This window comes from Saccoglossus kowalevskii, chromosome 14 (genome assembly GCF_978046115.1).
Source record: "Saccoglossus kowalevskii chromosome 14, keSacKowa6.1, whole genome shotgun sequence".
NCBI lineage: Eukaryota > Metazoa > Hemichordata > Enteropneusta > Harrimaniidae > Saccoglossus > Saccoglossus kowalevskii.
The window spans coordinates 14,111,512-14,137,498 of NC_140654.1; the positions used below are offsets into that span (position 1 = coordinate 14,111,512).

General features: G+C 33.6%; 1 protein-coding gene across 1 annotated transcript in view; it reads right to left on the reverse strand.

Annotated features, from left to right (window-relative positions):
• Positions 1-1,926: 1,926 nt before the first annotated feature.
• LOC100369221 (uncharacterized) overlaps positions 1,927-25,987 on the reverse strand; it is a 36,056-nt gene continuing 11,995 nt past the window's right edge. The window contains exons 25-66 of the mRNA XM_085507473.1: positions 24,879-24,974; positions 24,599-24,742; positions 24,274-24,369; positions 23,345-23,440; positions 22,881-22,970; positions 22,014-22,109; positions 21,108-21,203; positions 20,411-20,503; positions 19,846-20,176; positions 19,411-19,484; positions 19,236-19,298; positions 18,998-19,090; positions 18,777-18,866; positions 17,508-17,603; positions 16,586-16,681; positions 16,077-16,151; positions 15,357-15,452; positions 15,112-15,207; positions 14,074-14,404; positions 13,170-13,243; positions 12,983-13,045; positions 12,545-12,613; positions 12,128-12,223; positions 11,152-11,247; positions 9,843-9,908; positions 9,074-9,169; positions 8,370-8,465; positions 8,166-8,261; positions 7,679-7,774; positions 7,364-7,456; positions 7,174-7,251; positions 6,902-6,997; positions 6,645-6,695; positions 6,221-6,551; positions 5,762-5,835; positions 5,569-5,616; positions 4,712-4,807; positions 4,526-4,618; positions 4,191-4,283; positions 3,341-3,650; positions 3,074-3,147; positions 1,927-2,748 (exon numbers count right to left, since the gene is read on the reverse strand). Of these exons, the coding sequence (XP_085363599.1) occupies positions 2,717-2,748; positions 3,074-3,147; positions 3,341-3,650; positions 4,191-4,283; positions 4,526-4,618; positions 4,712-4,807; positions 5,569-5,616; positions 5,762-5,835; positions 6,221-6,551; positions 6,645-6,695; positions 6,902-6,997; positions 7,174-7,251; positions 7,364-7,456; positions 7,679-7,774; positions 8,166-8,261; positions 8,370-8,465; positions 9,074-9,169; positions 9,843-9,908; positions 11,152-11,247; positions 12,128-12,223; positions 12,545-12,613; positions 12,983-13,045; positions 13,170-13,243; positions 14,074-14,404; positions 15,112-15,207; positions 15,357-15,452; positions 16,077-16,151; positions 16,586-16,681; positions 17,508-17,603; positions 18,777-18,866; positions 18,998-19,090; positions 19,236-19,298; positions 19,411-19,484; positions 19,846-20,176; positions 20,411-20,503; positions 21,108-21,203; positions 22,014-22,109; positions 22,881-22,970; positions 23,345-23,440; positions 24,274-24,369; positions 24,599-24,742; positions 24,879-24,974 (4,565 nt within the window). The 3' untranslated portion in view covers positions 1,927-2,716. The remainder of the gene's footprint in view (positions 2,749-3,073; positions 3,148-3,340; positions 3,651-4,190; positions 4,284-4,525; positions 4,619-4,711; positions 4,808-5,568; positions 5,617-5,761; positions 5,836-6,220; positions 6,552-6,644; positions 6,696-6,901; positions 6,998-7,173; positions 7,252-7,363; positions 7,457-7,678; positions 7,775-8,165; positions 8,262-8,369; positions 8,466-9,073; positions 9,170-9,842; positions 9,909-11,151; positions 11,248-12,127; positions 12,224-12,544; positions 12,614-12,982; positions 13,046-13,169; positions 13,244-14,073; positions 14,405-15,111; positions 15,208-15,356; positions 15,453-16,076; positions 16,152-16,585; positions 16,682-17,507; positions 17,604-18,776; positions 18,867-18,997; positions 19,091-19,235; positions 19,299-19,410; positions 19,485-19,845; positions 20,177-20,410; positions 20,504-21,107; positions 21,204-22,013; positions 22,110-22,880; positions 22,971-23,344; positions 23,441-24,273; positions 24,370-24,598; positions 24,743-24,878; positions 24,975-25,987) is intronic.

The following is a 25,987-nucleotide window of genomic DNA, read 5'->3' on the forward strand; positions in this document are numbered from 1 at the left end:
GTGTGGCGGTTTCTTCAAAAGTGAGAAAACATTGAAATTGCACCAACGACAACATCGTGATCCAACTAAGGTTAGCAAGCACCAATGCTCTGATTGCGGTAAATTGCTCACAACTGTTGGTAACCTGAAGAAACATCAAAGATCCGTGCATGAGAAAATAAAGCATTTGTGTCATATTTGTGGGAAAGCTTATACATCAAAACAGATGGTACAAACACACATGCGAACTATGCACACTGAACCGGATGCAAGGCCATACAGTTGCCAAATCTGTGATAAGACTTTTAAAACTCGTGCAGCTATGGGGGTGCATGTTAGAATCGTTCATCAACAGGAGCGAAATCATCATTGTCCTGTTTGTGGTAAAGCTTTTTTCACTACAAATAAAGTAAAGAGACATTTACAGATGCACAAATGATTTAATATAATATACTTTCCTGTTATGGTTGTAATTATTGGGCAGTATGTACCAAGTAAGTCAGGGGACATCTGGAAGATATCAAGGGCTTTCTTGAAAAAACATGTGTTTACCATGTTCATACGAATTTACTTTTTGATGTAGTTTACTACACTGCAGATAGTTCGTTTGTTTTGTTAAATAATATTTAAGTTAATTCATAGTATAAAGCAGGCACGTTTGGTATAACTGACATGAACATTTTGATTTGTTTTAATCAATGATACTTATTTACATCTTATACAATATTAAATTGTGTTCGAACCTTGTTTTGTAGTTTGTCAGACTAAATCTCAATCACCTGAAAAACGATAATTTGGAGATATTTTGTTAGATGGGTGTTATGCAGCATCTTGAGTGTATAATTGGGCTTTTCTAGTAACCTTTTGTATATGCATCTTTTATTGAGCTTTGTTTTGATAAACCTTTCAGTAAAGACTTGAGTCATCATACATGTAAACAATTGCATTAATGTATACAGTGCTCACACATACTAGATTAGCAGTGATTGTTGTAATTTACAATGCGTTTTAATAAAATTCCTTTCATCTACAACATCTGCGAACAGTGGTTTAATATAAGCCCCAGTAAACAAGAATTTATTTGGGTTGATTTGATGGGATATGACATATTTCTTCATGTTGGATTATTCACGTGTTTCTGTTATATTTAAACCACCACTAGAAATTTAATTATGTTCACAAAATACACAGTACAACCAAAAATAGGTCATACAGAATTCTCTAGAAAATGTCCTTTGTTTGATTGATAATCACGGAGGTATTTGTTTGATAAATATTCTTAGAAATATCCCTGGGACAAATATTCTTAGAAATATCCCTGGGACAACTTGTATTATGGTAGCAGACGATTAACATTAATGAATGCAGTGGGGGTAGTTTTCAGCTATGAAGGAAATTGTGCCAATTGGAGGTCTTTCATAGTTTTACTTGATGACTGGAATGCCCCATAGCATTATACCCTCTAATCCCATCTGATATATCTCACACACAACCCCTCTTAAACTGCATATGTTTGCTTCACGCTGTTAATCGCATACAAATCTAAGTCTTTTTTCACAAGGTGAGTCGTTTGCGGTTGTTCATTCATCCTGCAAGTACTAACTTATTCACAGTGCTTTTTCAAGGTATTGAGCTAATGAATCCTGAGTGGTGACTGAGTTCCTCTGATCTATATTACCATGATTTTTGAAAGGAACAGTGGATGGAATTTGTAACAGTAGAGATAACGAAGGGAAAGACTTTTAGATGGAATAAACAAGTTTAGTCACTCCTTCATTCAAATGATATATAAACTGAAATTTGCATTCAAGGTCTATAATTTGATGCAGTGAATAATAACTAGGTGTCCATTAATTTCAGATACATTATTGTTACCTATTTGTCATAACCCTAGTACCAAGCGTGACAGTTTGGGTAATGCAGTATACCTGAATACGCAACAACAGCTCTGGTTGTGAAAACAACTTTTATTTTTCTAGTTCGGTAATTTAATCCCTGTAGCAAGTACAGCCACACACACTAATGCGTGATGTTATTATATGCTATATAAATTATAAAGAATGTTTTAAAGAAAAGCATTGATTATTAATTAATAATGATCATTCATTTACTGCTATCTACCTTAATTATAATTGAACAGTCACTATATCCAATAACATAATTCCCCCAAATAACACATTGTGCTATAATATAATTATTCTGTGACTTGATTGTGATTTTAGTAGATTATAAATATTATTAATACTTAAGTAAGTGCTATATGCTAGTTTTATGATAACACTGATCAACATTTGACTTTTCATTCCCCTTAAAATTATGAGTTCTTAGTGCATAGATGCTAACATTAGTAAATACATGTAAATATGTTATATATCTATATATATGTTTAACAATGTAGACACTGTTACTGTGCTATGACCACGTCACTATATACATTTCATCTCACTGATTTATACTACTATAGTTTTCAAAATAAAACTTGTACTAATCACTATTATGTGCTCTATTAGGCAGAACACACACTATTATTATCATTATGTCATTATTAGTATTATGTCAAATCTAATCGAATTGGAAATAACAACTATACGTTAATAAAATAGAATCGTGTGAGCATGTCAAAATAGATCTACAGGCATACACCTTAACAATATTCAAATGTATCAAAACCTATTACATATAATATTTTTTGCGGTGTGAATGTAACTTGTCGACAACCAGTTAACTGTCAGTTGTTCTATCCCTGTATAATCTCATCAGGACAAGTTGCTGAAAAAAAGAATGATACAATATCAAAAACCAGGCATTCCATATATTTACCTGTGAACATAAACTTGTGCGCTACTATAGAATAATAATTTATACTTTTACAGTGATTCTTATAAGCTTTATTGGAATTAAAACTAAACGCGAAATTGCCAAGTTCATTATATTTTAATGCAATGAATAGCCACTTGTGTATGTACTGAAGCTATTTTTTTTCAATAATTGTTTATTTTACACGTATCCCTTCGAAAATGCTAATACTGAATAAAATAATCACTTTCTGACGATGCACATATTATTTCTTCGAATGCATATCAAGTTCACTTACAAATGGAAGTCTGACATACGTATCCTCGCTTCTGGTGGCAGGAGTTATCGTCCCATGTGTAACTAGTCTTTTTCCTACGATACACATGAAGAATTACATTATAAACAAATAAATGATTACCATGCTCCAATAACTGGGTGGATGGCGATATATTTACTCACAATTCTGCTTGTTCACAAGCGAAGTTAATTATGGATAATTACTGTCATATTATTCGTAAATGTGATTATTGGAACCATATTGTAAATTTTAAATGTAAATACACACCATAACTGTACGCAGTCTTGACCTCCAGAGCTGCCTTGATTATTGTCGTTCGGTTGTTTATTCGCCCACCTAGTCCAGTCGAATGGCTCTCCATTCAACCATTCAAACGAACCTTCATTATTAAGATCATTAAGGCCGATCCAATAACCTTTCACCTTACCATCAAAATTACCATTCAAAATAAATGAACGAACAGCCTGGAAAATAGCCTGTGTATGCAATGACGCGAGCACCCCGCCAATGTTTTCACATTCGCTCTTGGATTGCTGCCATGTCTTCTTACTTGATACCACATGATACCGAATACATCCTTCAAGGAGAAACATGCCATAAATATATCAAAGTTAAATGATAAAAACAAAATTGACAAACTGAAATATGTCATGACAAACAATTATGACGAATTCATCAATGACGATGGCTCAAAAATACTGCTTCATCATCAAACATCGAAATAAAGACATGAATGCGCCCCCAGTATCACACATAACACCGTAAATAGTTTCTTCTATTTCCCGTATTACTAGGAATTCATTATATCTAATGCAGCATGTCAATACAAAATGCATACCAGCATAAAATTTACTAGCAGATTACGGACTTCAATGTGCTTATACGGTTTTTTACGCATTGCATAACCTGTACTGCCGGTGAACGACAAGCCACAACCATAGATGGTAATATAAGTGCATGAACTGTTATTGCAGTTCCACTACGGGGAACCTTAATGAGTGCATACCATTTTTTTCAGGGTCTTGCTAAACTTTGTGACATGTGAAATAAGTGCAAAGATGCAAATTAGCAAATAGTAGAGCTCTGACTCTTCTTGGAATGCAAACGTGTTATTTACCTGACTCAGTTGTCAATATATTTGTAGTTGGTGCTGAAGTAGTAGAAACAATAGTCGTCACTGGTTCTTCAGTGGAAATGGCTTGTTTGGTAACTAAATACAGAAAGAAACAGAGCGCAATCATACTTAGCAAACTACCAAAATTACAGTATAACGTTTTTATGTAATGAAATTGTGATATTCCTCTCGCTCAGTTGTAATTAAATTTGTAGTTGGTGGGACTGATGTAGTAGTGGCAATGGTCGTTGTTGGTTCTTCAGTGGAAATAGATTGTGTAGTAACTAAGTTTAAGATAAAGTCGTATTATGGTGAGTGAATTCAAACGTGTTATTTACCTGACGCAGTTGTAAATACATTTGTAGTTGGTGCTGAAGTAGTAGAAACAATGGTCGTCACTGGTTCTTCAGTGGAAATGGCTTGTGTGGTAACTAAATACAGAAAAAAAAACAGCACAAGCATGACTTGGCTACAAACCAAAATTATAGTATAACTTTGTTATATTTTGAAATTATTATATTTACCTTGCTCAGTTGTTATTACATTTGTAGTTGGTGGGACTGACGTAGTAGTGGCTATGGTAGTTGTCGGTTGTTCAGTGGAAATATAGGGTGTAGTGACTAAGTTTAAGATAAAAGTAAAAATCATTCCTTGATGGTTGAGAATATACGATAGTTATCTGAAATTCACCCGCATTATGAACTGATGTGACGAGTGGAAGATGATGTCACACGAGTGAGGAATGAAAGATTATATATATATAGCAACAGAGCTCAGTAAATACGCTTGGTCATTAAAAGACAATAACATCGATTACGACATCAAATGGAGAGTGTTATCGCGTGCTGCACCATACAATACTTCAAGCAAACGTTGCAACTTATGTATTAGAGAGAAATATATTATAATTTTCCAACCACATTACTGTAGTTTAAATAAAAGAAATGAGCTTTTTTCTTCCTGTAGACACAGAGCCAAATCGTTGCTATGCAACAACTAGTTTTAATATCGTAAACACACTCCATTGTTATGCAAATCTGTAGCACTTATAACGTAGTCTGTTTCGGTGGTTTATTTAATAAAGTCTTAACTCCTGATGAGTGAGGTACTCCATGTACCTTACGAAACAGTACTGTAGAGTGAACTTTACTCATGTAGTCGTGTCTTAATTTCTCTGTCCACGTATGTAAATCTGCTCTACAAACTCATCGTTTAGTATTGAGCACTCTCACCTGGAATAATCGACTACCTTCCTATATATATATATATATATATATATATATATATATATATATATATATACATGCGAAATACAGTCCCTCAGGCGAAGACAAGATTTTAGACCAAATTTTCGCTACATTTGGCTACATGATAAATTTACCTTGTTCAGCTGATGTTGGTTTTGTTTCCATGGAAACTTGGCAACATTCTGAAATGTTTGAAAACAATATAATTGGATTAAAGATGGATATTGCATTAAAGATGTATGTAAACATGACAATTTGATTCGACTGCAATGTAACAATGACGAGACAAATTAAATGATTTTCCGTGACATTTTACAAAATACTCACGGATGGCAGTTTGGCAAATATAACCTAACTTTCTATGGCAGTAATTATCATCCCACTTGTAGGATTTCTTTTTCCTGGGAAAAAAACACAAAAAAATTGAAGCAAGATTAAATTTCTATCCGGAATGTGAATTTAATTACACTTTGTGATGTTGCGTGGATTTAAATTCGTTCTTACAGTATGCATATGGCGATATAGAAACTGCGTATTAAATAATAGACTGAAATATCAATTGAGGTATTCCTTTAGACCAGTAGTGTTATATTTTCTTAATATTGTCGTTAGTTAAGTCTGAAATTGTATGTTTTGTTGTGTTATATTATAGACCACAATATAATACCCATATAAGTGTTGTTTATATTTGTGGTCAGTTACCTATACACATTGGCTAAATAGGTATGCACTTTAAATACTCATTTTGACGAGTATTCAGTGGCGTATGAAATATCACAATCTTACCACAATTGTACACAGTCTTCTCCACTACTACTTTGTTGGTGGTTATCATTTGGTTGTCCTGCAGCCCATGCTGTCCATCCGAAGGTGTCTCCATTCAACCATTCGAATGAACCTTCTGTTGTGATATCATTAAGTCCAATCCAATAACCACGGATACTATTATCAAAATTACCATTCATGATAAATTGACGTACTGCCTTGAAAATCGGTTGTGTATTTATTGAGGCAAGGACTCCACCAATATCTTCACATTGACCTTTAGATGCATGCCACGTGTGTTTATTGGCGATAATATGGTATCGTTCACAGTTTACGTCAATATACGGGAAACCTTAACAAAACATATATTAGTGTGGGAAATAAATGAAGTGCAAAGTAGATTTTATCATATTGCTGGGTTTCAACAGAACAATATAATGAATACCTGTTGTTATTGGTGGACCTGATGGAGTACAACCAGTGGTCGGTGCTGGCTCTGCAGAAGAATTACGTGGTTTAGTGACTAGAATCATTTGACTAGAATAATCATAATGTAAACATACTAAATGTTATCGGGATATCTTGTTATACAGAAAACGTCTCGTACGATACATAAAAATGATATCTGATAAAAGATGTTGTCAATATATGGTGGATAAATATAGACAATTTGACATATTTGAAAACAATAATACAATTTACCTGGCTGAGTTGTGGCTATATTTGTAGTTGGTGGAGCTGGTGCTGTGGTGACGATAGTCGTTTTTTGATCTTCAGTAGAAATATGCGGTGTAGTTACTAAAGGGACAGGAAGATTACAGTTGTAAGTACATTTTAAATTAATGGCGCTGAAGTAAGTATTGATGATAATAGTCGTTATTTTTTTAGTGGAAATTGATTGTGTAGTAACCAAATACATAAAGTAACGACTCGATAGAAAATTTGACATACTTGAAAACAATAATACAATTTACCTGGCTCAGTTGTGGCTACATTTGTAGTTGGTTGGGCTGATGTTTTTTGTTCTTCCGTAGAAATATGTGGTGTAGTGACTAAAGGAACAGAAATAATACAAGTCAGCAAATATAATAATTTCATTTTATATATTACACACTGCAATAATTTTATATTAATTGTAGACAATTTAAACAATGTACTATTTACCTTGCCCAGCTGTGACTACATTTGTAGTTGGCGCGACTGAAGTAGTGGTGATGGACGTTGTTGGTTCGTCGGTAGAAATATGTGAAGTGGCAACTAAAGTCAGAGATATGAATAATTGCATTTTACACACAACATACTGCCATAGTCATACAAATAATCGTAAATGTGATGTAACTAAATGTATTAGAACATATAAAAGTCTAGGAATACAATATTCAAATTGTACACTGTTTACTGTCACTATTGTCATAATAATGGTGAATAAGTTAAAGAATATTAAGTAGGTATATCACAATGTGCAATTCTGATATTTACCTTGCTCAGTTGTTGCTACATTTGTAGTTGGTGGGACTGAAGTAGTGGCGGCAATGCTCGTCGTTGGTTCTTCAGTAGAAATGTATGCTGTTGTGACTATGTGTAATAAAACATATAATACTCAGGAAATAAAATAACTACGTTGTACACTCTGCATACTGTCACACTTGCCATATTAATGGTAAACAATTTGAAAAAAATATATATATATGTAAATATAAGTTTATGTAACGGTACAATTTACATTGTTCATTTTTTGAATTCTTTGCAGTTAGTCGATCTGAAGTTGTAGTCACAATGGTCGTTTTTTTCAGTTGGAATAAGTGGTGAATTTCTGGTGACAGTGCAGCAAAAAGTTAGGGAATAGTATAATTGCATTTTACACAGTACACACTTGGAAATAGTGTCTGTCACATTTGTGATATTAATCGTAAATAATAAGATAAATGTTAAGTTAACATACTATTGTATGTAATTATATATTTACCTTGCTCAGTTGTGGCTGTATTTGTAGTTGATTGGATTGAAGTTGTGGTGACAATGGTCGTTGATGGTTCTGCAGTAGACATATACGGTGTATTAACTAAAGGAACAAAAAAATGAAGATCAGTGAATAGAATAATCACATTACATACTGCCACATGTGTTATATTAATAGTAAACAATTTTAACAAATTAATGAAATAGTTACCTTGCTCAGTTGTGACTACATTTGTAGTTAGTGGGATTGAAGTAGTGATGACAATGGAGGTTGCTGGCTCTTCGGTAGAAATGTATTGTGTAGTGACTAAGTGCAGTGACAAAATAAAACAGTTATTTCATTGTTTGTTGACATTTACGTCAATTATGAATAATTCACCCATCATATGAACTGTTATGACGTCTTCGAAGAGAGAATCCTTGTATAGCAGCTATACCCCCCCGGGCGATAGCTATACTAAGATTCACGACTGCACGATAACGTCACACGAGTAAGTAATAAGGGTATTATATTTTTAACATATATAATACAGTGAAATTTGTCGTCGTTTATGTAACTTATCGGGAATAAACATTGTACACCATGCTTGTTGTCACTCTTGCCATTCAATAATCGAAACCATAATAAGTTAAAACAAAGTTAAGTGGATATGTCAGTTTATTTATCACAAATAAATTAAACAACGTGAACCATTATATGTAATCGTACTATTTACCTTGATCAGTGTTTCTCAATGTTAAATGGATATATCATTGTATGCAATTCTACGATTTACATTGCTCAGATAGGAAGAATTGCATTTAATACACGACATAGTACCACAATCAATCGTACATTTACTGTAGTGACTAAATGTTATAGAACATGTAATAATCGAGGAATAATATATCATTGCATGCAATCGTAATGTTTACCTTGCTCTGTTGTAACTTCATCTGTGGTTGGTGGGACTGAAGAAGTGGTAACAATGGTCGTTGTTGGTTTTTCAGTAGATATATGGGATGTAGTGACTTAATATAACAGAACATATAATAATCAGTGAATAAATAAATAACACTCAGAATACCGCCACGTTACCTCCAACACGGCGAACACAAATACACCAGTTTATAATTGTCACATTTTGTACATTATATACTGTCACATGTATTATATTAATAATAAATTATTTAAAAAAAATAATGAAATAGATAACTTGCTCATTTGTGACTACATTTGTAGTTGATGGGACTGAAGTTGTGGTGATAATGGATGTTGTTAGGCCTGCAGTAGTATTATGGGGTGTAGTTTCTGTCACAGTCGTCACAATGACGACTGTAAAAGTCAGTAAAAATAACATACTGCTTAGGCCGTGTTATTACTTGACATTCAACATACTTACTTATATATAATAGCTTTCAGTTTGTTATTTATTGTAACAATGTATCATTGTATTGTAATAATATTTTTTATTAATTGCCTGACACAGTTGTGGGACTGAAGTACTTGTTGGTTTTTTAGTTGAAAGGAAAGTTATCATAACTGGCGAGCATGAGCAATGTAATAGTCAGTGAATATACTATATTACATAAACCTCATTGTTACCTGACATTTGACATTCTTACTCATATTAAATAAGCTTACAATTGTTCGTACCTTATTGGAACAACGATCATTGCGTTTTTTAATATTTATTCTAATTACCTGGTACAGATGTGACTTCATTTGTAGTTTGTTGGACTGAATTAGTGACAATGGTCGTCCCTGGTTCTTCAGTGGGAATTGATTGATACATGAAGTAAAAGAAAGAACATGATCACACAGTATTTATGTATCATTCCACAAATTAAACCAAAGTGACTACTTTGTATGCTTTATAACTATTTTCAACACATTTTTTGTTATTTTATTTAATGTAAATATTTACCCTGTTCAGTTCTAAGTACATTTGTAGTTGGTAGGACTAAAGTAGTGCTGACAATGGTCGTTGTTGGTTCTTTGGTGGTTATGAATTGTGTAGGTACTGATGTATAACAATCAAGGGTTAGTGCAAAGACGTGTATACTTTTTCGTTATGCTATAATGCAGTTGTATAATTGCATTTTATACAATACATACTGTCACATGTATTAATAGTAAAATAATTTTAAGACAATTATGGGAACTTGTTACTATGATCAGTTGTGACTACATTTGTAGTTGGTGGGACTGATGCTGTCGTGACAATGAACGTTGTTGGTTCTTCGGTGGAAATATGTGGTGTAGTGACTGAAAGTAATGTAACATAAAAGTCAGGAAATAAAATAATGGCTTTTGATGTATTACACACATAATGGTAAACAATTTAAGTAGAAATATATTTTGACGTGACTAAGTTAAAATTAAAAGTAACAGTTATTTCATTGTTTGTTAACATTTACGTCAATTATGTATAATTCACCCATCATACCAACTGCTGTAACGTCTTCGATGAGTGAATCTTTGTACAGACATAACTATACGAATATTCACGACTGCAAGATGACGTCGCATGAGTAGGCAATAAAGGGGGGGGGTTATACTTTTATCACAGTCCATCAAGCGAAGTCAAGTTTTTAGTGAAATTTGTCGTCCTTAGCTATTTTAATAGAAATATGTATTGGCTAAGCGAACGAGTACTGACCAGTTGATTGTGAGCATGGTTATATATTTAAGGTTTTTTTGACCATACATTATAAATTTTATTATGGGACCATAAGTGTGCGTTGGTGTAATTTATCGAGAATGCCCTGCTTTCTGTCACTCTTGTCATAATAATGGTGGATGTGTTAAAACAAAGTTAAGTTGTTATATTAGTTTATTTAAGTTCAACGGACATTATATAGTCATTATATAGTCGTACTATTTATTTTGCTCAGTTGTGACTAAATGTAATGCAACAAATAAATCAGAGATAAGAATAACTGCATTTCATACACAACATAATTGAACAATTATGTAATAATATATAATTGATTGTAATCGTGACAATTACCTTGCATGGTTGTGACTTCATTTGTAATTGGTGGGACTAAAGTAGTGTTGACAATGGTCGTTGTTGATTCTTCAGTAGAAATATGGGATTTAGTGACTTCATGTAATAGAACATATAAGAAATGGAGAATAAAATAATTACATTATACACTCTGCATACTGCCACGTTTACCATAACAATGGTGAACAATTTAAATCAAATATATGTATATGTCATTTTATGTAATCGTACAATTCACATTATATGGATATATACATTTTGAACTAATTTGATCTGAAGTTGTAGAGACAATGGTCATTTTTGTTTTATATGTAGGAATAAGCGGTGTAATTTTTGATGCCAATACAACGAAAAGTTGCGAATACTATAAGTGCATTTTAAACTCTACACACTACTAAATATCACACTTCTGTGATAATAATTGTATGTGATCCTACTATTCAATTTGCTCAATTGCGGCTACATTTGTAGTCGTTGAAACTGAAATAGAGGTGACAATGAATGTTGTTAGCTCTCCAGAAGTTGTATGGGTTGTAGTTTCTGTCATTATACGCATGTGAATAATGTGAGGAACAATATCATTGTTCCTGTAATCAACATCTGTTCCAATGCCCCATGAAGATGAGCATGGGTCATTATATTATTACATATTTAGACCTATTTTGCTACAATAAAATATACTTTGAAACGATCGCATTTTTCATCCAGCGTATGCGCGACAGGTAACTAAAAACACTACATATGATGTATTATGGGAGAAACAATTACATCATGTGTTTTCATAATATCTACCTGGCCCAGTTGTGAGAACATATGTAATTGGTTGGGCCAAAGTAGGGGTAGTTTTTGGTTGTTCAGTTGAATGGAAATCAGTCGGAATTAACGACAATGACTAATGTAATAGTCATTAAAACAACACCGTGTTATTACTTGACGGTCATATAAAAAAGAGCTTTTAATTATTTGCGCTAATTACCTGGTACAAATGTTACCTCATTTGTAGTTGGCGGGACTGAAGTAGTAGTGACAATGCTCGTTGTTGGTTCTTCAGTGGAAATTGATTGTGTAGTAACTAAATGCATAAAGTATAAGAAAGCACTTTATCACACAGTATTTATGTCACAATTCCACAAACTAACCCAAGTGATCTTACACGTATGAACTTTTTGGAGTGCTTCATAACCTTTTTCAACACTGAAATTTATTTACCAGTTGAAGTTCAGTTGTAGTTGGAGGAGTTAAACTGTTGGTTCTTCGGTAGAAACAAGTTGTCTAATTACTAAATACATAAAGTAATGAACAGAGAACCACCATACTTTGGCTATAATACATTGCTATCTAATAATGACTGCTCATAAAAAATCTGTTTCATATACTTTTTTGTAATATTTACCTTGTCCACTTGTAAGTGTATTTATAGTTGGTGTGACTGAAGTAGAGGTGACAATGGTCATTGTTGTTTCTTCGATAGAAATAAAAATCAAGGTATAGTTCACAATCGTGCATACTTTTTCTAATTTGTTATTTATTAAATAAAACGCTTAATCACAAATTTAAAGGAAATTCCATGAAGTTGAAAAATCAATGCAACCTCAACATATTCAAGTGAGCATACACGAAAGAATTCAAGAGATACACTAGTTGCGGGATAATTTTAAAATGTTAAATTAATAATTGGTTTAACGTATATTTACGGCATTGAACATAAACCACACATCCATGCAGTTAAATGTTTGCATTGTTTATGTTTTTAATGCAGATATAATATATACACACAATATCGCAAGTAATTTTAAAATACAAAATAAGGACGGAAGTCTTAGATGTTTACCTGATTCAGTAGAACTGTCCATTAATGTGATTGGTGCTACTTCTGTGGAAACGGAGCAACCGGCTGAAATTATGAAAATGTATGTTTCAAGGTCGGTTTCAGGTTGGTGTAGACTTGTTGTCAATATAATGGTGACAAGGATAATTATATAATATTGCTATAATTATTATTTTAACAACACACTTACGAATGAGTGTTTGGCATATATATCCACGTTTTGCATGGCAGTAGTTATCATCCCACTTATATGTGCGCTTCTTCCTGAAATAAATACAGTATTTTCATGTTTTACAAATCGATATTATATTGTTCAATATTAGTTAAATAGTAAATAAAATTATTGTGAAATTGCGCAAGTTATAGCTTTCTCAAACACAATGTGTGAATAAAGTGGGAATAATTATGAATTGAAAAATGCAGTTTGCATTTACAAATTGTGTATAAAATTATTCACATTTTTCGTTGGAGGACATGTTGTCACACGTAACATAATATTACCGTAATTGGTACAGTACAGGTGTGATGGTTCAAATACCAAAATGGCAACAGTAACAAAAAGACTTCCCTGGCGGCGATGATAAAATACGAACACGGAGCCAAAAGATGAGGTTTAAACTGGTACTGGTATTATTATACTCTGCAGACATCAAGTACAATAACGCGGTAAAACTCCACTACTCCAATAACTAGATACTTAAACTCCAATACAAGTCAACGAGATCTCCGATCCGATCTCAGTGCTGAACAACTCCCCTATATATACCACCACTGTCTATAAATCATCAGCATACATAATGAGTCTGGAATTTACTACAAATTTCTAGAATGTTCCATTACCTTCTATTGCCTTCCACAGTGTTCTATTACCTATTCAACCAGCTTCTAAAAATTCCACCCAGACACAGTACGGTTCTAGAACATTCTCAGTCACACGGAAGTGGTAAACAAGTCGTATGCGACACATGTGAAATTATTTTCTTTTTTGTACCGCTCTCCCCATATTGTTACATTGTCCAAAGCACTTTTTATAATATAGAAAATGTTTTTTTACATTAAAATGTGTTTCACTCCTCGAAATGTTGGAAGCTTACCACACTTGTACACAGTCTTGTCCATCAACGGATTGTAGAATGCTATTATTTGGCTCTCCTGTCGCCCATGCTGTCCATCCAAGTGCATCTCCATTTAACCATTCAAATGAACCTTCAGTAGACAGGTCATTAAGCCCTATCCAATACCCACGCACACCGTTATCGAAATTACTATTCATGATAAATGTCCGAACGTTTTGGAATACCGACTGAGTATGTAATGAAGCCAGCACTCCTCCAATTGACTCACAATGATCTTTAGCTGCATGCCACGTCCGTTTGTCGGAAATCACGTTATATCTGTCACAGTTGACATCAATATGTGGCGTTCCTAAAATGAATACAGCATCAAATATGGTGTTTAGCTTAATGAATACTATATATTTTATTATGCTAAGAAACTATTCACAATATTTTAGTGGTGATGATTTTCTCAGTCCGCATATGAGAGACAGGTAAATGACAAAGCACACTGCAATGATCCAATTGAAGAGAAACAATTACATCATAACATCTGTATTCATGTCATTTACCTGGTGCATCTGTAAGTGCTTTTGCGCTTGGTGGTGCTGATGTTATAGTGACAATGTTCGTTGATCATAAGCAAGACAATATAACTCACTAACTATGGTTCCATCGTCTTATCCTAATCTTAGCACACTATATTATACTGGCGCACTGAAGTGTATTACAAACTTAAACTTGAATATTTCATATATTCAATTTACTTTTCCAGTTCAGTTGTGACTGCAATTATAAATTAATGGTGCTGATGTAAGTATTGATGATAATCGTATTTCGTTTTTTAGTGGAAATTGATTGTGTGGTAACTAAATACATAAAGTAACGACTAGATAGGCAATTTTGACATACTTGAAAACAATAATACTATTTACCTGGCTCAGTTGTGGTTACATTTGTAGTTGACGGGGCTGATGTACATACTTACTCATATAAAAACGGCTTTCAGTAGTTATTTATTATCTTATTTATTGTAACAACGTATCATTGTATTATCATAATATTTGTATTAATTACCTGATTCAGTTGTCAGCACATTTTTAGTTGGTGGGACTGAAGTAGTTGTAACAGTGGTAGTTGTTGGTTGTTCAGTTGAAAGGAAAGTTGTCGTAACTAAAGGCAATGAACAATACATTGGTCAGTGAATATACTATATTACACACACCGTGTTGTTACCTGGCATTCGACATTCTTACTCCGCATTAAATAAGCTTATTGGAACAATGCATTCTTGCGTTATGCTAATATTTTTTGCTAATTACCTGGTACAGATGTGACTTCATTTGTCGTTGGTTGGACTGAAGTAGTAGTGACAATGGTCGTCCCTGGTTTGTCAGTCGAAATTGATTGTGTAGTAACTAAATAATAAAGTAAAAGAAAGCACACGATCACACAGTATTTATGCCATCATTCCACAAACTAACCGAAGTGATCACTCACATACTGGTGCTAAGCTGTTAGTGACATTGGTCGTATAAAGTAATGAATATAGAACCATCATACTTTGGCTATAACAAATTACTATCTGATAACCACAATGACTCATGCAATGAAGCCAGCACTGGCTGTGTTGTGACTTCATTTGTAGTTAGTGGCATGTGGATATAATTGTCGGCGTTAGTTCTCCAGTAGTGTGTGGTGTAGTTTATGTCATTATACGCATGTGAATAAAGAACAGTATGGAACAATATCATTGTATCTACAGTCAACATCTGTTGGAATGTTTTTTTGCAGATACGCATGAATCATTATATTGTTATATTTGTAGTTGATGGGACAGAATCAGTAGAGACAGTATGACGTGGTTGGTATCTGTCAGTGGAAATTGATTGTGTATTAACTTAAGACATAACATAGACATGTGCACCTATACCATATTACACCTCGCTAACCCGAATGGTCACTCACGTATAAAATGATTTCTGTGTTTCGTAACTATTTTTTATACTAAAACTGTTTATTATTATATTAATACTATTCACCTTGCTCAGTTGTAGTTGTTAAACTGGAAGTGACAATGTTAGTTTTTAGTTCTTCGGTAGAATTAGGTGTATTGCCTGGAAGCAATAAATACTAGGTCGTTTATTAGGGTTTTATCATTTTATCGTAATCCTAGCACACTGCAATATAAAGGCACACTAAGTCTTAATACAAACAATAATCTTTAAGTTATCTTTGTATTATTTACCTGGTTCAGTTGTGGGTACATTTGTAGTTATAGTTTCTGAAGTAGTAGTAACAATGGTCGTTGTTGGTTCTTGAGTTGAAAGGAAAGGTGTCGTAACTAAAGGCACTGTATGAGTGTAATAGTCAGTGATCGCAATATATTACCTGCACTGTACTGTTTCCGAACATTACTTACAAATAAAAAAAGGCTTTCATCCTTGCATAAGCCTAATATGTGTATTATTATCGTGGACTGAAATAGTGATGACAATGGTCGTCGTTTCAGTTGAAATGTTTAGTGTAGTTATTTATTTGTAATATTTACCTTGTTCAGTTGTAAGTATATTTGTTGTTGGAGGTATTGGACTGGTAGTATTAATGGTCGTTGTTGGCTCTTCAGTGGTTATGGATTGTGTCGTTACTAAATACATAAAGTTAAAGTTAGAGAACAATCATCCTACTTGCGCATATCGGCCATTAAGTTCCGCTGCAGGCCACACTGATTGAGCGGCGCTTTTTTAAATTGGCGACACTCATAGCATAGTATCTCTTATTAAAAATGTTATATGGCATATTAATAACAGTATAGAGGATTTGCAAGAATTTATAAATTTGCGGTACATAGTATACCTATACATGCTATTGGCATATTATTATAGTTATTTTGAAACTGTAAAGTACACGCTTTGCGCAGTGAATCCAATCCCTGTTGCTCGAAGAGAACCTTTTGAGGCACTGCTTTGAACTCCGCACAATGAGTACCAAATGTGGAATAGCCTTCGCTTTCCATGTAATGTTTTTTTCATTTTCATAATTCAAAGATTGGCCAGGTATATCTCGACCATCCAAAGACATGTAACTGTTTTCTTCGTAAAATTATGCTTTCAACAATAAGTACCCATAGATCGCCAAGTGACTGTACTCGTTGGTCTTCACGTGCGATCTTGTTAGTCTGCAAAATTGTACTTGACTGATTGAGGTACAGTAACACGATCCAAGCAAGCAGTGCCTTCATATTCAACGTTTTGAAGACGTGGTAACAATGGTTTTTGTTGGTTTTTTAGTTGGATTGAAATGTGCCGTAACTAAAGGTAATGGCGAATGTTATAGTTATATATAGTCAAATACATTTTCCGTACCGTACTTTTACCTGCCAGCCATCATACTTGCTCATGAATTAAAGGATTTCGATAGTTCATAACATATTTAAATAATAAATGTATTATTCTGATATTTATGTTAATTACCTGACTTCGTTGTGTGTACGTTCGTAGTTGGTGGGACTAAAGTAGTGGTGACAATGCTCGTTGTCGGCTCTTCAGTGGAAATGGGCTGTGTAGTAACTAAATACAAAGTAACAGGACACAATATGACATTAACATATTGCTACCTAATTACCAAAATGTTGGTTCTTCTGTAGAAATGAGGGTTGTTGTGCCTGGAATCAATAAACCATGGCATACTAACTACGCTTTTATTGTTTTATAATAAGCCTAGCACACTGCATACTGGTGCAATAATTCGTATTAAAAAATAAACTTGAATCATTGTATTTGTGTTATTTAACTGGTTCACTTGTGAGTACATTTGTAGTTAGTTGTTTTGGAGTTGTAGTAAAAATGGTCGTTGCTGGTTCTTTGATCGATATGAGCAATGTGACAAGTAAATCATAATAAATAGTTAGTCAGTGAATATAATTTATTATCTGCCATCTTTCCTCATAAGAAACCTACTCACTAACACAGAAAATGTTTTCAATATTTCGTAATTTATTGGAAAATGCATGATTGCTTTATCCTATTTGTTTATCTATATTTGTGATAATTTCATAGCATGATTTTGATTACATATATTGTTGGCTAAGCTGATGTAATGGTTACAATGGTAGTTTTCAGTTCTTATAGATTGTGCACCTACATAAAATAATAACCACATCACAATCTTATATTGCCTATACCTTAAAGTGACCTCCTATCCAAAATACTCACTTTGAAATAAGTGTATTTCACAGTTTCAGTAATTAATATAAACAATATCACTCGTTTAACAATATATTCCATATTCTTTTTTACATAATTATCTCAGAATGCATCTAACTCACTGGTTGGGTGCAGACATAAGGTTTAAAACCAAAACATTTTGATTATGACTGATGGGTGGTGGGTGCCACAGGTTGAGCAGTATGTGTGCAATGATTCTCTGTTTGTTTTGTAATGTATTGTCTAATTCCTCGCATACACGATTATACAATTTCCCTACACATTCACACCCTAATGATGTAGCCACGAATTCTGTATGTATATATTCTCTATACTCCAAAATTTATGTGACGTCACCTTGGTCGTGGGTCTCGTATGGCTCGGACTGAAGCGGTCACGATACAAAGATTCACTCGATCAGTATGACGTCATGTTTATTCGCAATACAGACGATTTTTTTACAATTACGAAAGCATTTATAATATCTACAACATATTATTACAAACAACAATAATTCATTATTCTAGAGACATTTACCTGGCTTTATTGTGATTACCTCTGTAGTTGGTAGTGCTGATGTGACAATTGTCGTCGGTGATTCTTCAGTGGAAATCGATTGTGTGGTACCTAATTATACAAAGTAACAGTTATATTCATAAACTGCTTCTATCATATTGAAAAATACTTCCAAAAATTATCTGCCAACATTAAAAGTGTCACAGAGTTTCGTACATATTATCTTGCCTGTGGAAATTTACCTTGTTCAGTTGTAAGCATATTTGTAGTTGGAGGTGCTGAACTGGCAGTGACAGTAGTTGTTGGTTTTTCAGTGGAAATGATTTGTGTAGTTACTAAATATATAAAGGTTACAGTTAGTATACACTCGATTATCACCTACAGCACATTACTACCTACAAACTAAGATGCTCATTCACATATTTCTGAAAATGAAAGTGAATTCCATGAAGTGAAAAGAACGTAAATCTTAGAATTTACCTGACTCAGTAGAATCACTACTCGTTGTGATTGGTGCTACTTCTGTTGAAACGGAACAGCCAGCTGAAATTATTAAATTACATGGTCATTGTGGAGAAGTGACTGAATACATGGTATTGACGACAAAGAAGAATATTCATTATTGATATAATCAGTATTTTAACAACACCCTTACTGATTGGTGTTTGGCATATATATCCTCTCTTTGCATTGCAGTTGTTATCATCCCACTTATATGCGCGTTGTTTCCTGAAAAATATATTTATATAACACTTACGAACATTTCAGAATCGATTATTCGATAACTCGAATAAAAACAATCATTTTCACGACATTTATGTATATTGGTTTGAAGAAGTCATTGGGAGGAAATTGTGACTGTTATTGCATAAACACAATATTTAATTATTGAAGAACACATTTTAGATTAATTATGAATAGATGAAAGCCGGTTGTAGTGTCAGGTCGTAAGTGTATTAACTCGATATTTGAACCATCCTTTTAGAACATATACAGTTATTTTTTACGGCGCTTATTGACATTCTAATATAAAAGTCCTAACAACACGTTTTACTCTGGTATGTGTTATACTAAATGTTTCAAAGCTTACCACACTTGTACACAGTCTTGTCCTTGCACGGATTGTTGAACGTTACTATTTGGCTGTCCTTTCGCCCATGCTGTCCATCCAAATACATCTCCATTTAACCATTCAAATGAGCCTTCCGTAGACAGGTCATTAAGTCCTATCCAATACCCACGCACGTCATTATCGAAATTACTATTCATGATAAATGTCCGAACGTTTTGGAAAACTGACTGAGTATGCAATGAAGCCAGCACTCCGCCCATGGATTCACAATGGCTTTTAGATGCATGCCATGTCCTTTTTTCGGTAACCACGTTGTATCTGTCACAGTTTACATCAATGTATAGCAATCCTGAAACGATTATGGTATAAAATGTTGTGTAACATATGTTTCCATGTCATTTACCTGGCTCAGTTGTGAGTACATTTGTTAGAGTTTAGTGGTTGTGAAGTCGTAGAGACAATGTTGGTAGCACAGTATAAATAGATGGCGTTATAACTACAATCACAAGGCTTTCAAGATTTCAAGGGTAATTAGTGCTCACCACTTTATATAGCATACCATCATTATATAAGTTGTATTTACCTGGCTGAATTGTGACTTCATTTGTAGTTGGTGGCATGTTAGTGGATATAATAGTCGCTGTTTGTTCTCCTGTTGTTTTATGTGGTGTAGTTTCTGTCATTACACGCATGTGAATAAAGAACATTATTATACATCTGTCACCGTAACGCCATAAGTTACAGCGTGCCGTAATTTTGCGGTATTTTATATGGTATTTTCATCCTACCATATTTGGAAATGCGAATTCCAAATATGGAATGATTACGTGCGTAAGCGTTCTCTAATAATAAAAACAAACATGGCTGCCACCAGGGTTTGACTGGACTCCATACAAAGAAGTTCGCTGATTCTGTTCTAAAGTGTTTGGAATTCGGCATTCCCATGATGTATCCGTGGAAGAAAAAGTTGTATAATAATAAGGTTATTACGAAGATACCTCAAAGAATGCACTCAGACAGTACGCTGTCGCATCGACCTCCGCTGCAGTTCGTGAGAGTGAAGTAGTATTGAAAATATGATGTCGTTGGTTTCTTTCAGTGGAAATTGATTGTGTATTAACTTAAGACATAAAGTAGACAGGAAGAGCACAGTCATGTGTCATATTCCTACCTCCTAACCCAAATGATCACTCTCGTATAAAATGCTTTCAGCGTTTCGTAACTATATATTTATACCTATTTATTATTATTGTTTTATTGCATTTATTAGCAATATTTACCTTGCTCAGTTGTAAGTTTATTTGTAGTTGGAGGTATTGGACTGGTAGTATCAATGGTCGTTGTTGGCTCTTCAGTGGTTATGGATTGTGTCGTTACTAAATACATAAAGATAAAGTTAGAGAACAATCATCCTACTGGCGCAAATCTGTCGTAAACGTTTCTATATATGTCGCACTGAATGAGTGGCGCTTTTTTTTACAGTGGAGACACTCATAGCATAGAATCTCTTAATAAATGTTATATTGAGTATTAGTAACATTATCGAGTATATACAAGAATGTATGGTACATAGTATACCTAGACATGCTATTGGCATAACTAGACGAATTAGGAAGAAATATGGTAGTTTTTTTTTGAAACTGTAAAGTAGACGCTTGGCGCAGTGATACCGATCCCCTGTTGTGTGAAGAGAGAGAACCTTTGGAGGCACTGCTTTGAATCCCACTCGGTGAGTATCAAATGTGAAATAGCGTTCGCTTTCTAAGTAAAGTTTTTTTTGTTTTCATTATTCAAAGATATGCCAGGTGTATCTCGACCATCTAATGGCATCTGACGTATTTCTCCGTAAAATAATACTTTCCACAAAAGTAGCTAAGATCAACGAGTGGCTGTTCTCGTTGGTATTCAGGTGCGATCTTGTTAGTCTGCATAATTGTAACTTTCAAATAATAATTTTAACTGACTGATTGAGGTTTAGTAAAACGATCCAACCACACAGTGCCTTTCCTATAGTTCATAAAATATTTAAATAATAATAATAATAATAATAATAATAATAATAATAATAATAATAATAATAATAATAATAATAATAATAATAATAATAATAATAATAATAATAATAATAATAATAATAATGTTTATTGTTTTAATCATTGTATTATTCCAATATTTATTTTGATTACCTGGCTTCGTTGAGTGTACATTAGTAGTTGGTAGGACTGAAGTAGAGGAAACACTATTCGTTGTAGGCTCTTCAGTGGAAATGCGCTGTGTAGTAACTAAACACAAAGTAACAAAATACAATCCTCAATTTAACATATTGCTACCTATTTACCAAAGTGAAAATCACAAATGATTTGAAATTGATTGTGTAGTAACTAAATACATGAAGCAAACGTAAGAGCATGATCATAATGTATTCATGCCACAATTCTACCCACTAACCACATGATCACTCATATATAAAATTATTTATGCATGTTACAACTATTTTAACACTACAACTTTGTCAATATGTTGATTCGTAGTATTCACCTTGTTCAGTTGTATGTATATGTATAGTTGGAGTTGCAGACCTGGTAGTGACAGTGGTTTTTGATTATGACTGATATATTTGGTGGATGCCACAAGTTGAACAGCATGTGTACAATCATTTTCTGTTTTTGTAATGTATTATCTAATTGCTCGCATACAAAATTAAGCGATTTCCTCTTACGTTCGCAGCCCAATGACGCAGCCACGAATTGTGACATCATAACAATTGTGACCAAATACTTATATATGCTTGACAATGCCAGACGGTTTTAAACATATGGTAAGTATTTATTCCCCATACCCCTCATTTATGTGACGTCACCTTGGTCGTGGGTCTCGTGTGGCTCGGAGGAATGCGGTCACGATTCACAGATTCACTCGATCAGTATGACGTCGCATTTATTTTAAATACAGACGATTATATACAATTACGAATGCATTTGATGTACAATCATATAATATCTACAATATATTATTACAAAACAACAAGTGGTCTATATTCTAGAGATATATACCTGGCTTCATTGTGATTACTTCTGTATTTGGTAGTGCTGGTGTGACAATGTTCGTCGTTGATTCTTCAGTGGAAATGGATTGTGTGGTACCTAAGTATACAAAGTTACAGTGAGATTCATCAATTACTTCTATAATATTTAAAAAAAAAATACTTAGTACTTCAAAAATATGGAAAAATGCCTGTGGAAATTTAGCTTGTTCAACTAAAGGCAATGAGTGTCATAATGAGTGAATACAATATATAACGAGCACTGTACTGTTTCCGGACATTACATACAAATAAAATGGTTTCAATAGTTTGTAACTTGTTTGAAGAACGCATCCTTGCATATTCTCAACATGTGAATTATTTTGTGGGACTGAAGTAGGGATGATAATGGTCCTCGTTTTTAGTGGATATGGATAGTGTACCAACACATAAAGTAATACATAATGTAATTTTTTACTTATTTCGAATATTTACCTTGTTCAGTTGTTAGCATATTTGTAGTTGGAGGTATTCGACTGGTACTATCAATGGTCGTTCTTGGTTCTTTAGTGGATATGGATTGTGTCGTTACTGAATACATAAAATTAAAGTTAAACAACAATCATTATACTGGTGCAAATCAGCCGTTACTTTAGAGGCAACACTGATTGAGCGGCGCATTTTGTCACTCAAACATAGCATCCCTTATAATATTATATTGAGTATTAATAATAGTATCGAGTATATACAAGAATTTATAAATTTATGGTACATAGTATGGCATAACTAGGAGAATTAGGAAGAAATATGCTAGTTATTTTTAAACTGTAAAGTAGACGGTTGGCGCAGTGATACAAATCACCTGTTTTGCGATGAGAACCTTTTGGGGCACTGCATTGAATCCCGCTCAATGATTATCTAATGCGAAATAGCGTTCGCTTTCCAAGTACAAGTGTTTTTGTTCTCATAATTCAAAAATAAGCGAGGTATATCTCGACCATCCAATGATATGTGATTGTTTTCTCCGTAAAATAATACATTCCACAATAAGTATTCAGTGACCATAAAGTGGCTGTACTCGTTGGTATTCACGTGCGATCTTGTTAGTCTGCATAATTGAACTTTCAAATAATAATTGTAACTGAATAATTGTGGTTTAATAAAACGATCCAACCACGCAGTGCCTTTCATAATTCAACTTTATGAAGACACGGTGACAATGGTTGTTGCTGGTTGTTTAGTTGAATTAAATTGTGCCGTAACTAAATGCAACGACGAATGTTATAATTATATATAGCAAAACACATTTCCCGTATCGTTCTTTTACCTGCCAGCCATCATATTTGCTCATAAATTAAAGGCTTTCGATAATTCATAACATATTTAAATAATCATTGTATTATTCTGATATTTGTGTCAATTACCTGGTTTCATTGAGTGTACATTTGCAGTTGTTGGGACTAAAGTAGTGGTGACAATTATCGTTGTTGGCTCTTCAGAGGAAATGGGCTGTGTAGTAACTAAATACAAAGTAACACAACACAATATGACATTAACATATTGCTACCTATTTACCAAAATGTTGGTTCTTCAGTAGAAATGAGGGTTGTCGTGCCTGGAATCAATAAACTATGCCATACTAACTACGCTTTTATTGTTTTATAATAATATTAGCACACTGCAATATACTGGTGCAATTATTCGTATTAAAAATAAACTGTAATATATCATTGTATTCGAGTTATTTACCTGGTTCACTTGTGATTACATTTGTAGATAGTGGTTCTGAAGTGGTAGTAAAAATAGTCGTTGCTGGTTCTTTGGTCGATATAGTAGTTGGATTGGCAGTGATAATGTTAGTCCTTACTTGCTCGGGAGAAATAGGTGTACTGCCTGGAAGCAGTAAATATTAGGTCGTTTATTAGAGTTTTATCATTTTATAGTAATCCTAGCATACTGAAATATACAGGCGCACTAATTTTAATTATAAACAATAATCTTTAATTTATCATTGTATTCTGCTATTTACCTGATTTAGTTGTGAGTAAATTTGTAGTTAGTGGTTCTGATGTAGTTGTAACAATGGTCGTTGTTGGTTCTTCAGTTGAAAGGAAAGATGATGTAACTAAAGGCAATGTATAAGTGTAATAGTTAGTGATCGCAATTTATTACCTGAATTTACACTACTTAATCGTACAAATAATATGCTTTCAATAGTTAAATAACTTTTTCAAACAACGCGTCCTTGCATAAGCCTAATATGCGGATTATTATCTGGGACTGAATTATGACGACAATGGTCTTCGTTTTTAGTGGAAATGGACCGTGTAGCAACTAATACATAAAGCAACTTTTTTACTTTATTTATTTTGAATATTTTCCTTCTACAGTTGTAAGTATATTTGTTGTTGGAAGTATTGGACTGGTGGTATCAATGGTAGTTGTTGGTTCTTTAGTGGATAAAGATTGTGACGGTACTAAATACATAAAGATAAAGTTAGGGAACAATCATCGTACTTGCGCAAATCAGCCGTTGACGTTACTTTATAGGCCACATTGATTGAGTGGCGCTTTTATTACATTGGCGGCACATTAATAACAGTAAATACAAGAATTTATACATTTATGGTACATAGTATACCTAGACATGCTAATGGCATAACTAGGCGAATTAGGAAAAATATGCTAGTTATTTTGAAACTGTAAAATAGACGGTTGGCGCAGAGATACCAATCGCTCAGCGAGTACCCAATGTGAAATAGCGTTCGCTTTCCAAGTACAATTTTTTTCTTTTTATAATTCCAAGATAAGCGAGGTATATCTCGACCATCCAATGACATATGACGTTTTTTTTCAGTAAAATAACACTTTCAACAATAAATACCCAGAGATCACAAAGTGACTGTACTCGTTAGTATTCATATACGATCCTGTTAGTCTGCAAAATCACTGACTGATTGAGGTTTAGTAAAACGATCCAACTACGCAGTGTCTTTTAACTTTTTGAAGACGTGGTAACAATAGCTGTTGTTGGATCTTTAGTTGTATTGAAATGTGCCGTAACTAAAGGCAATGGAGAATGTTATAGTTGTGTATAGTAAAACACATTTCCCGTACCATACTTTTACCTACCAGCCA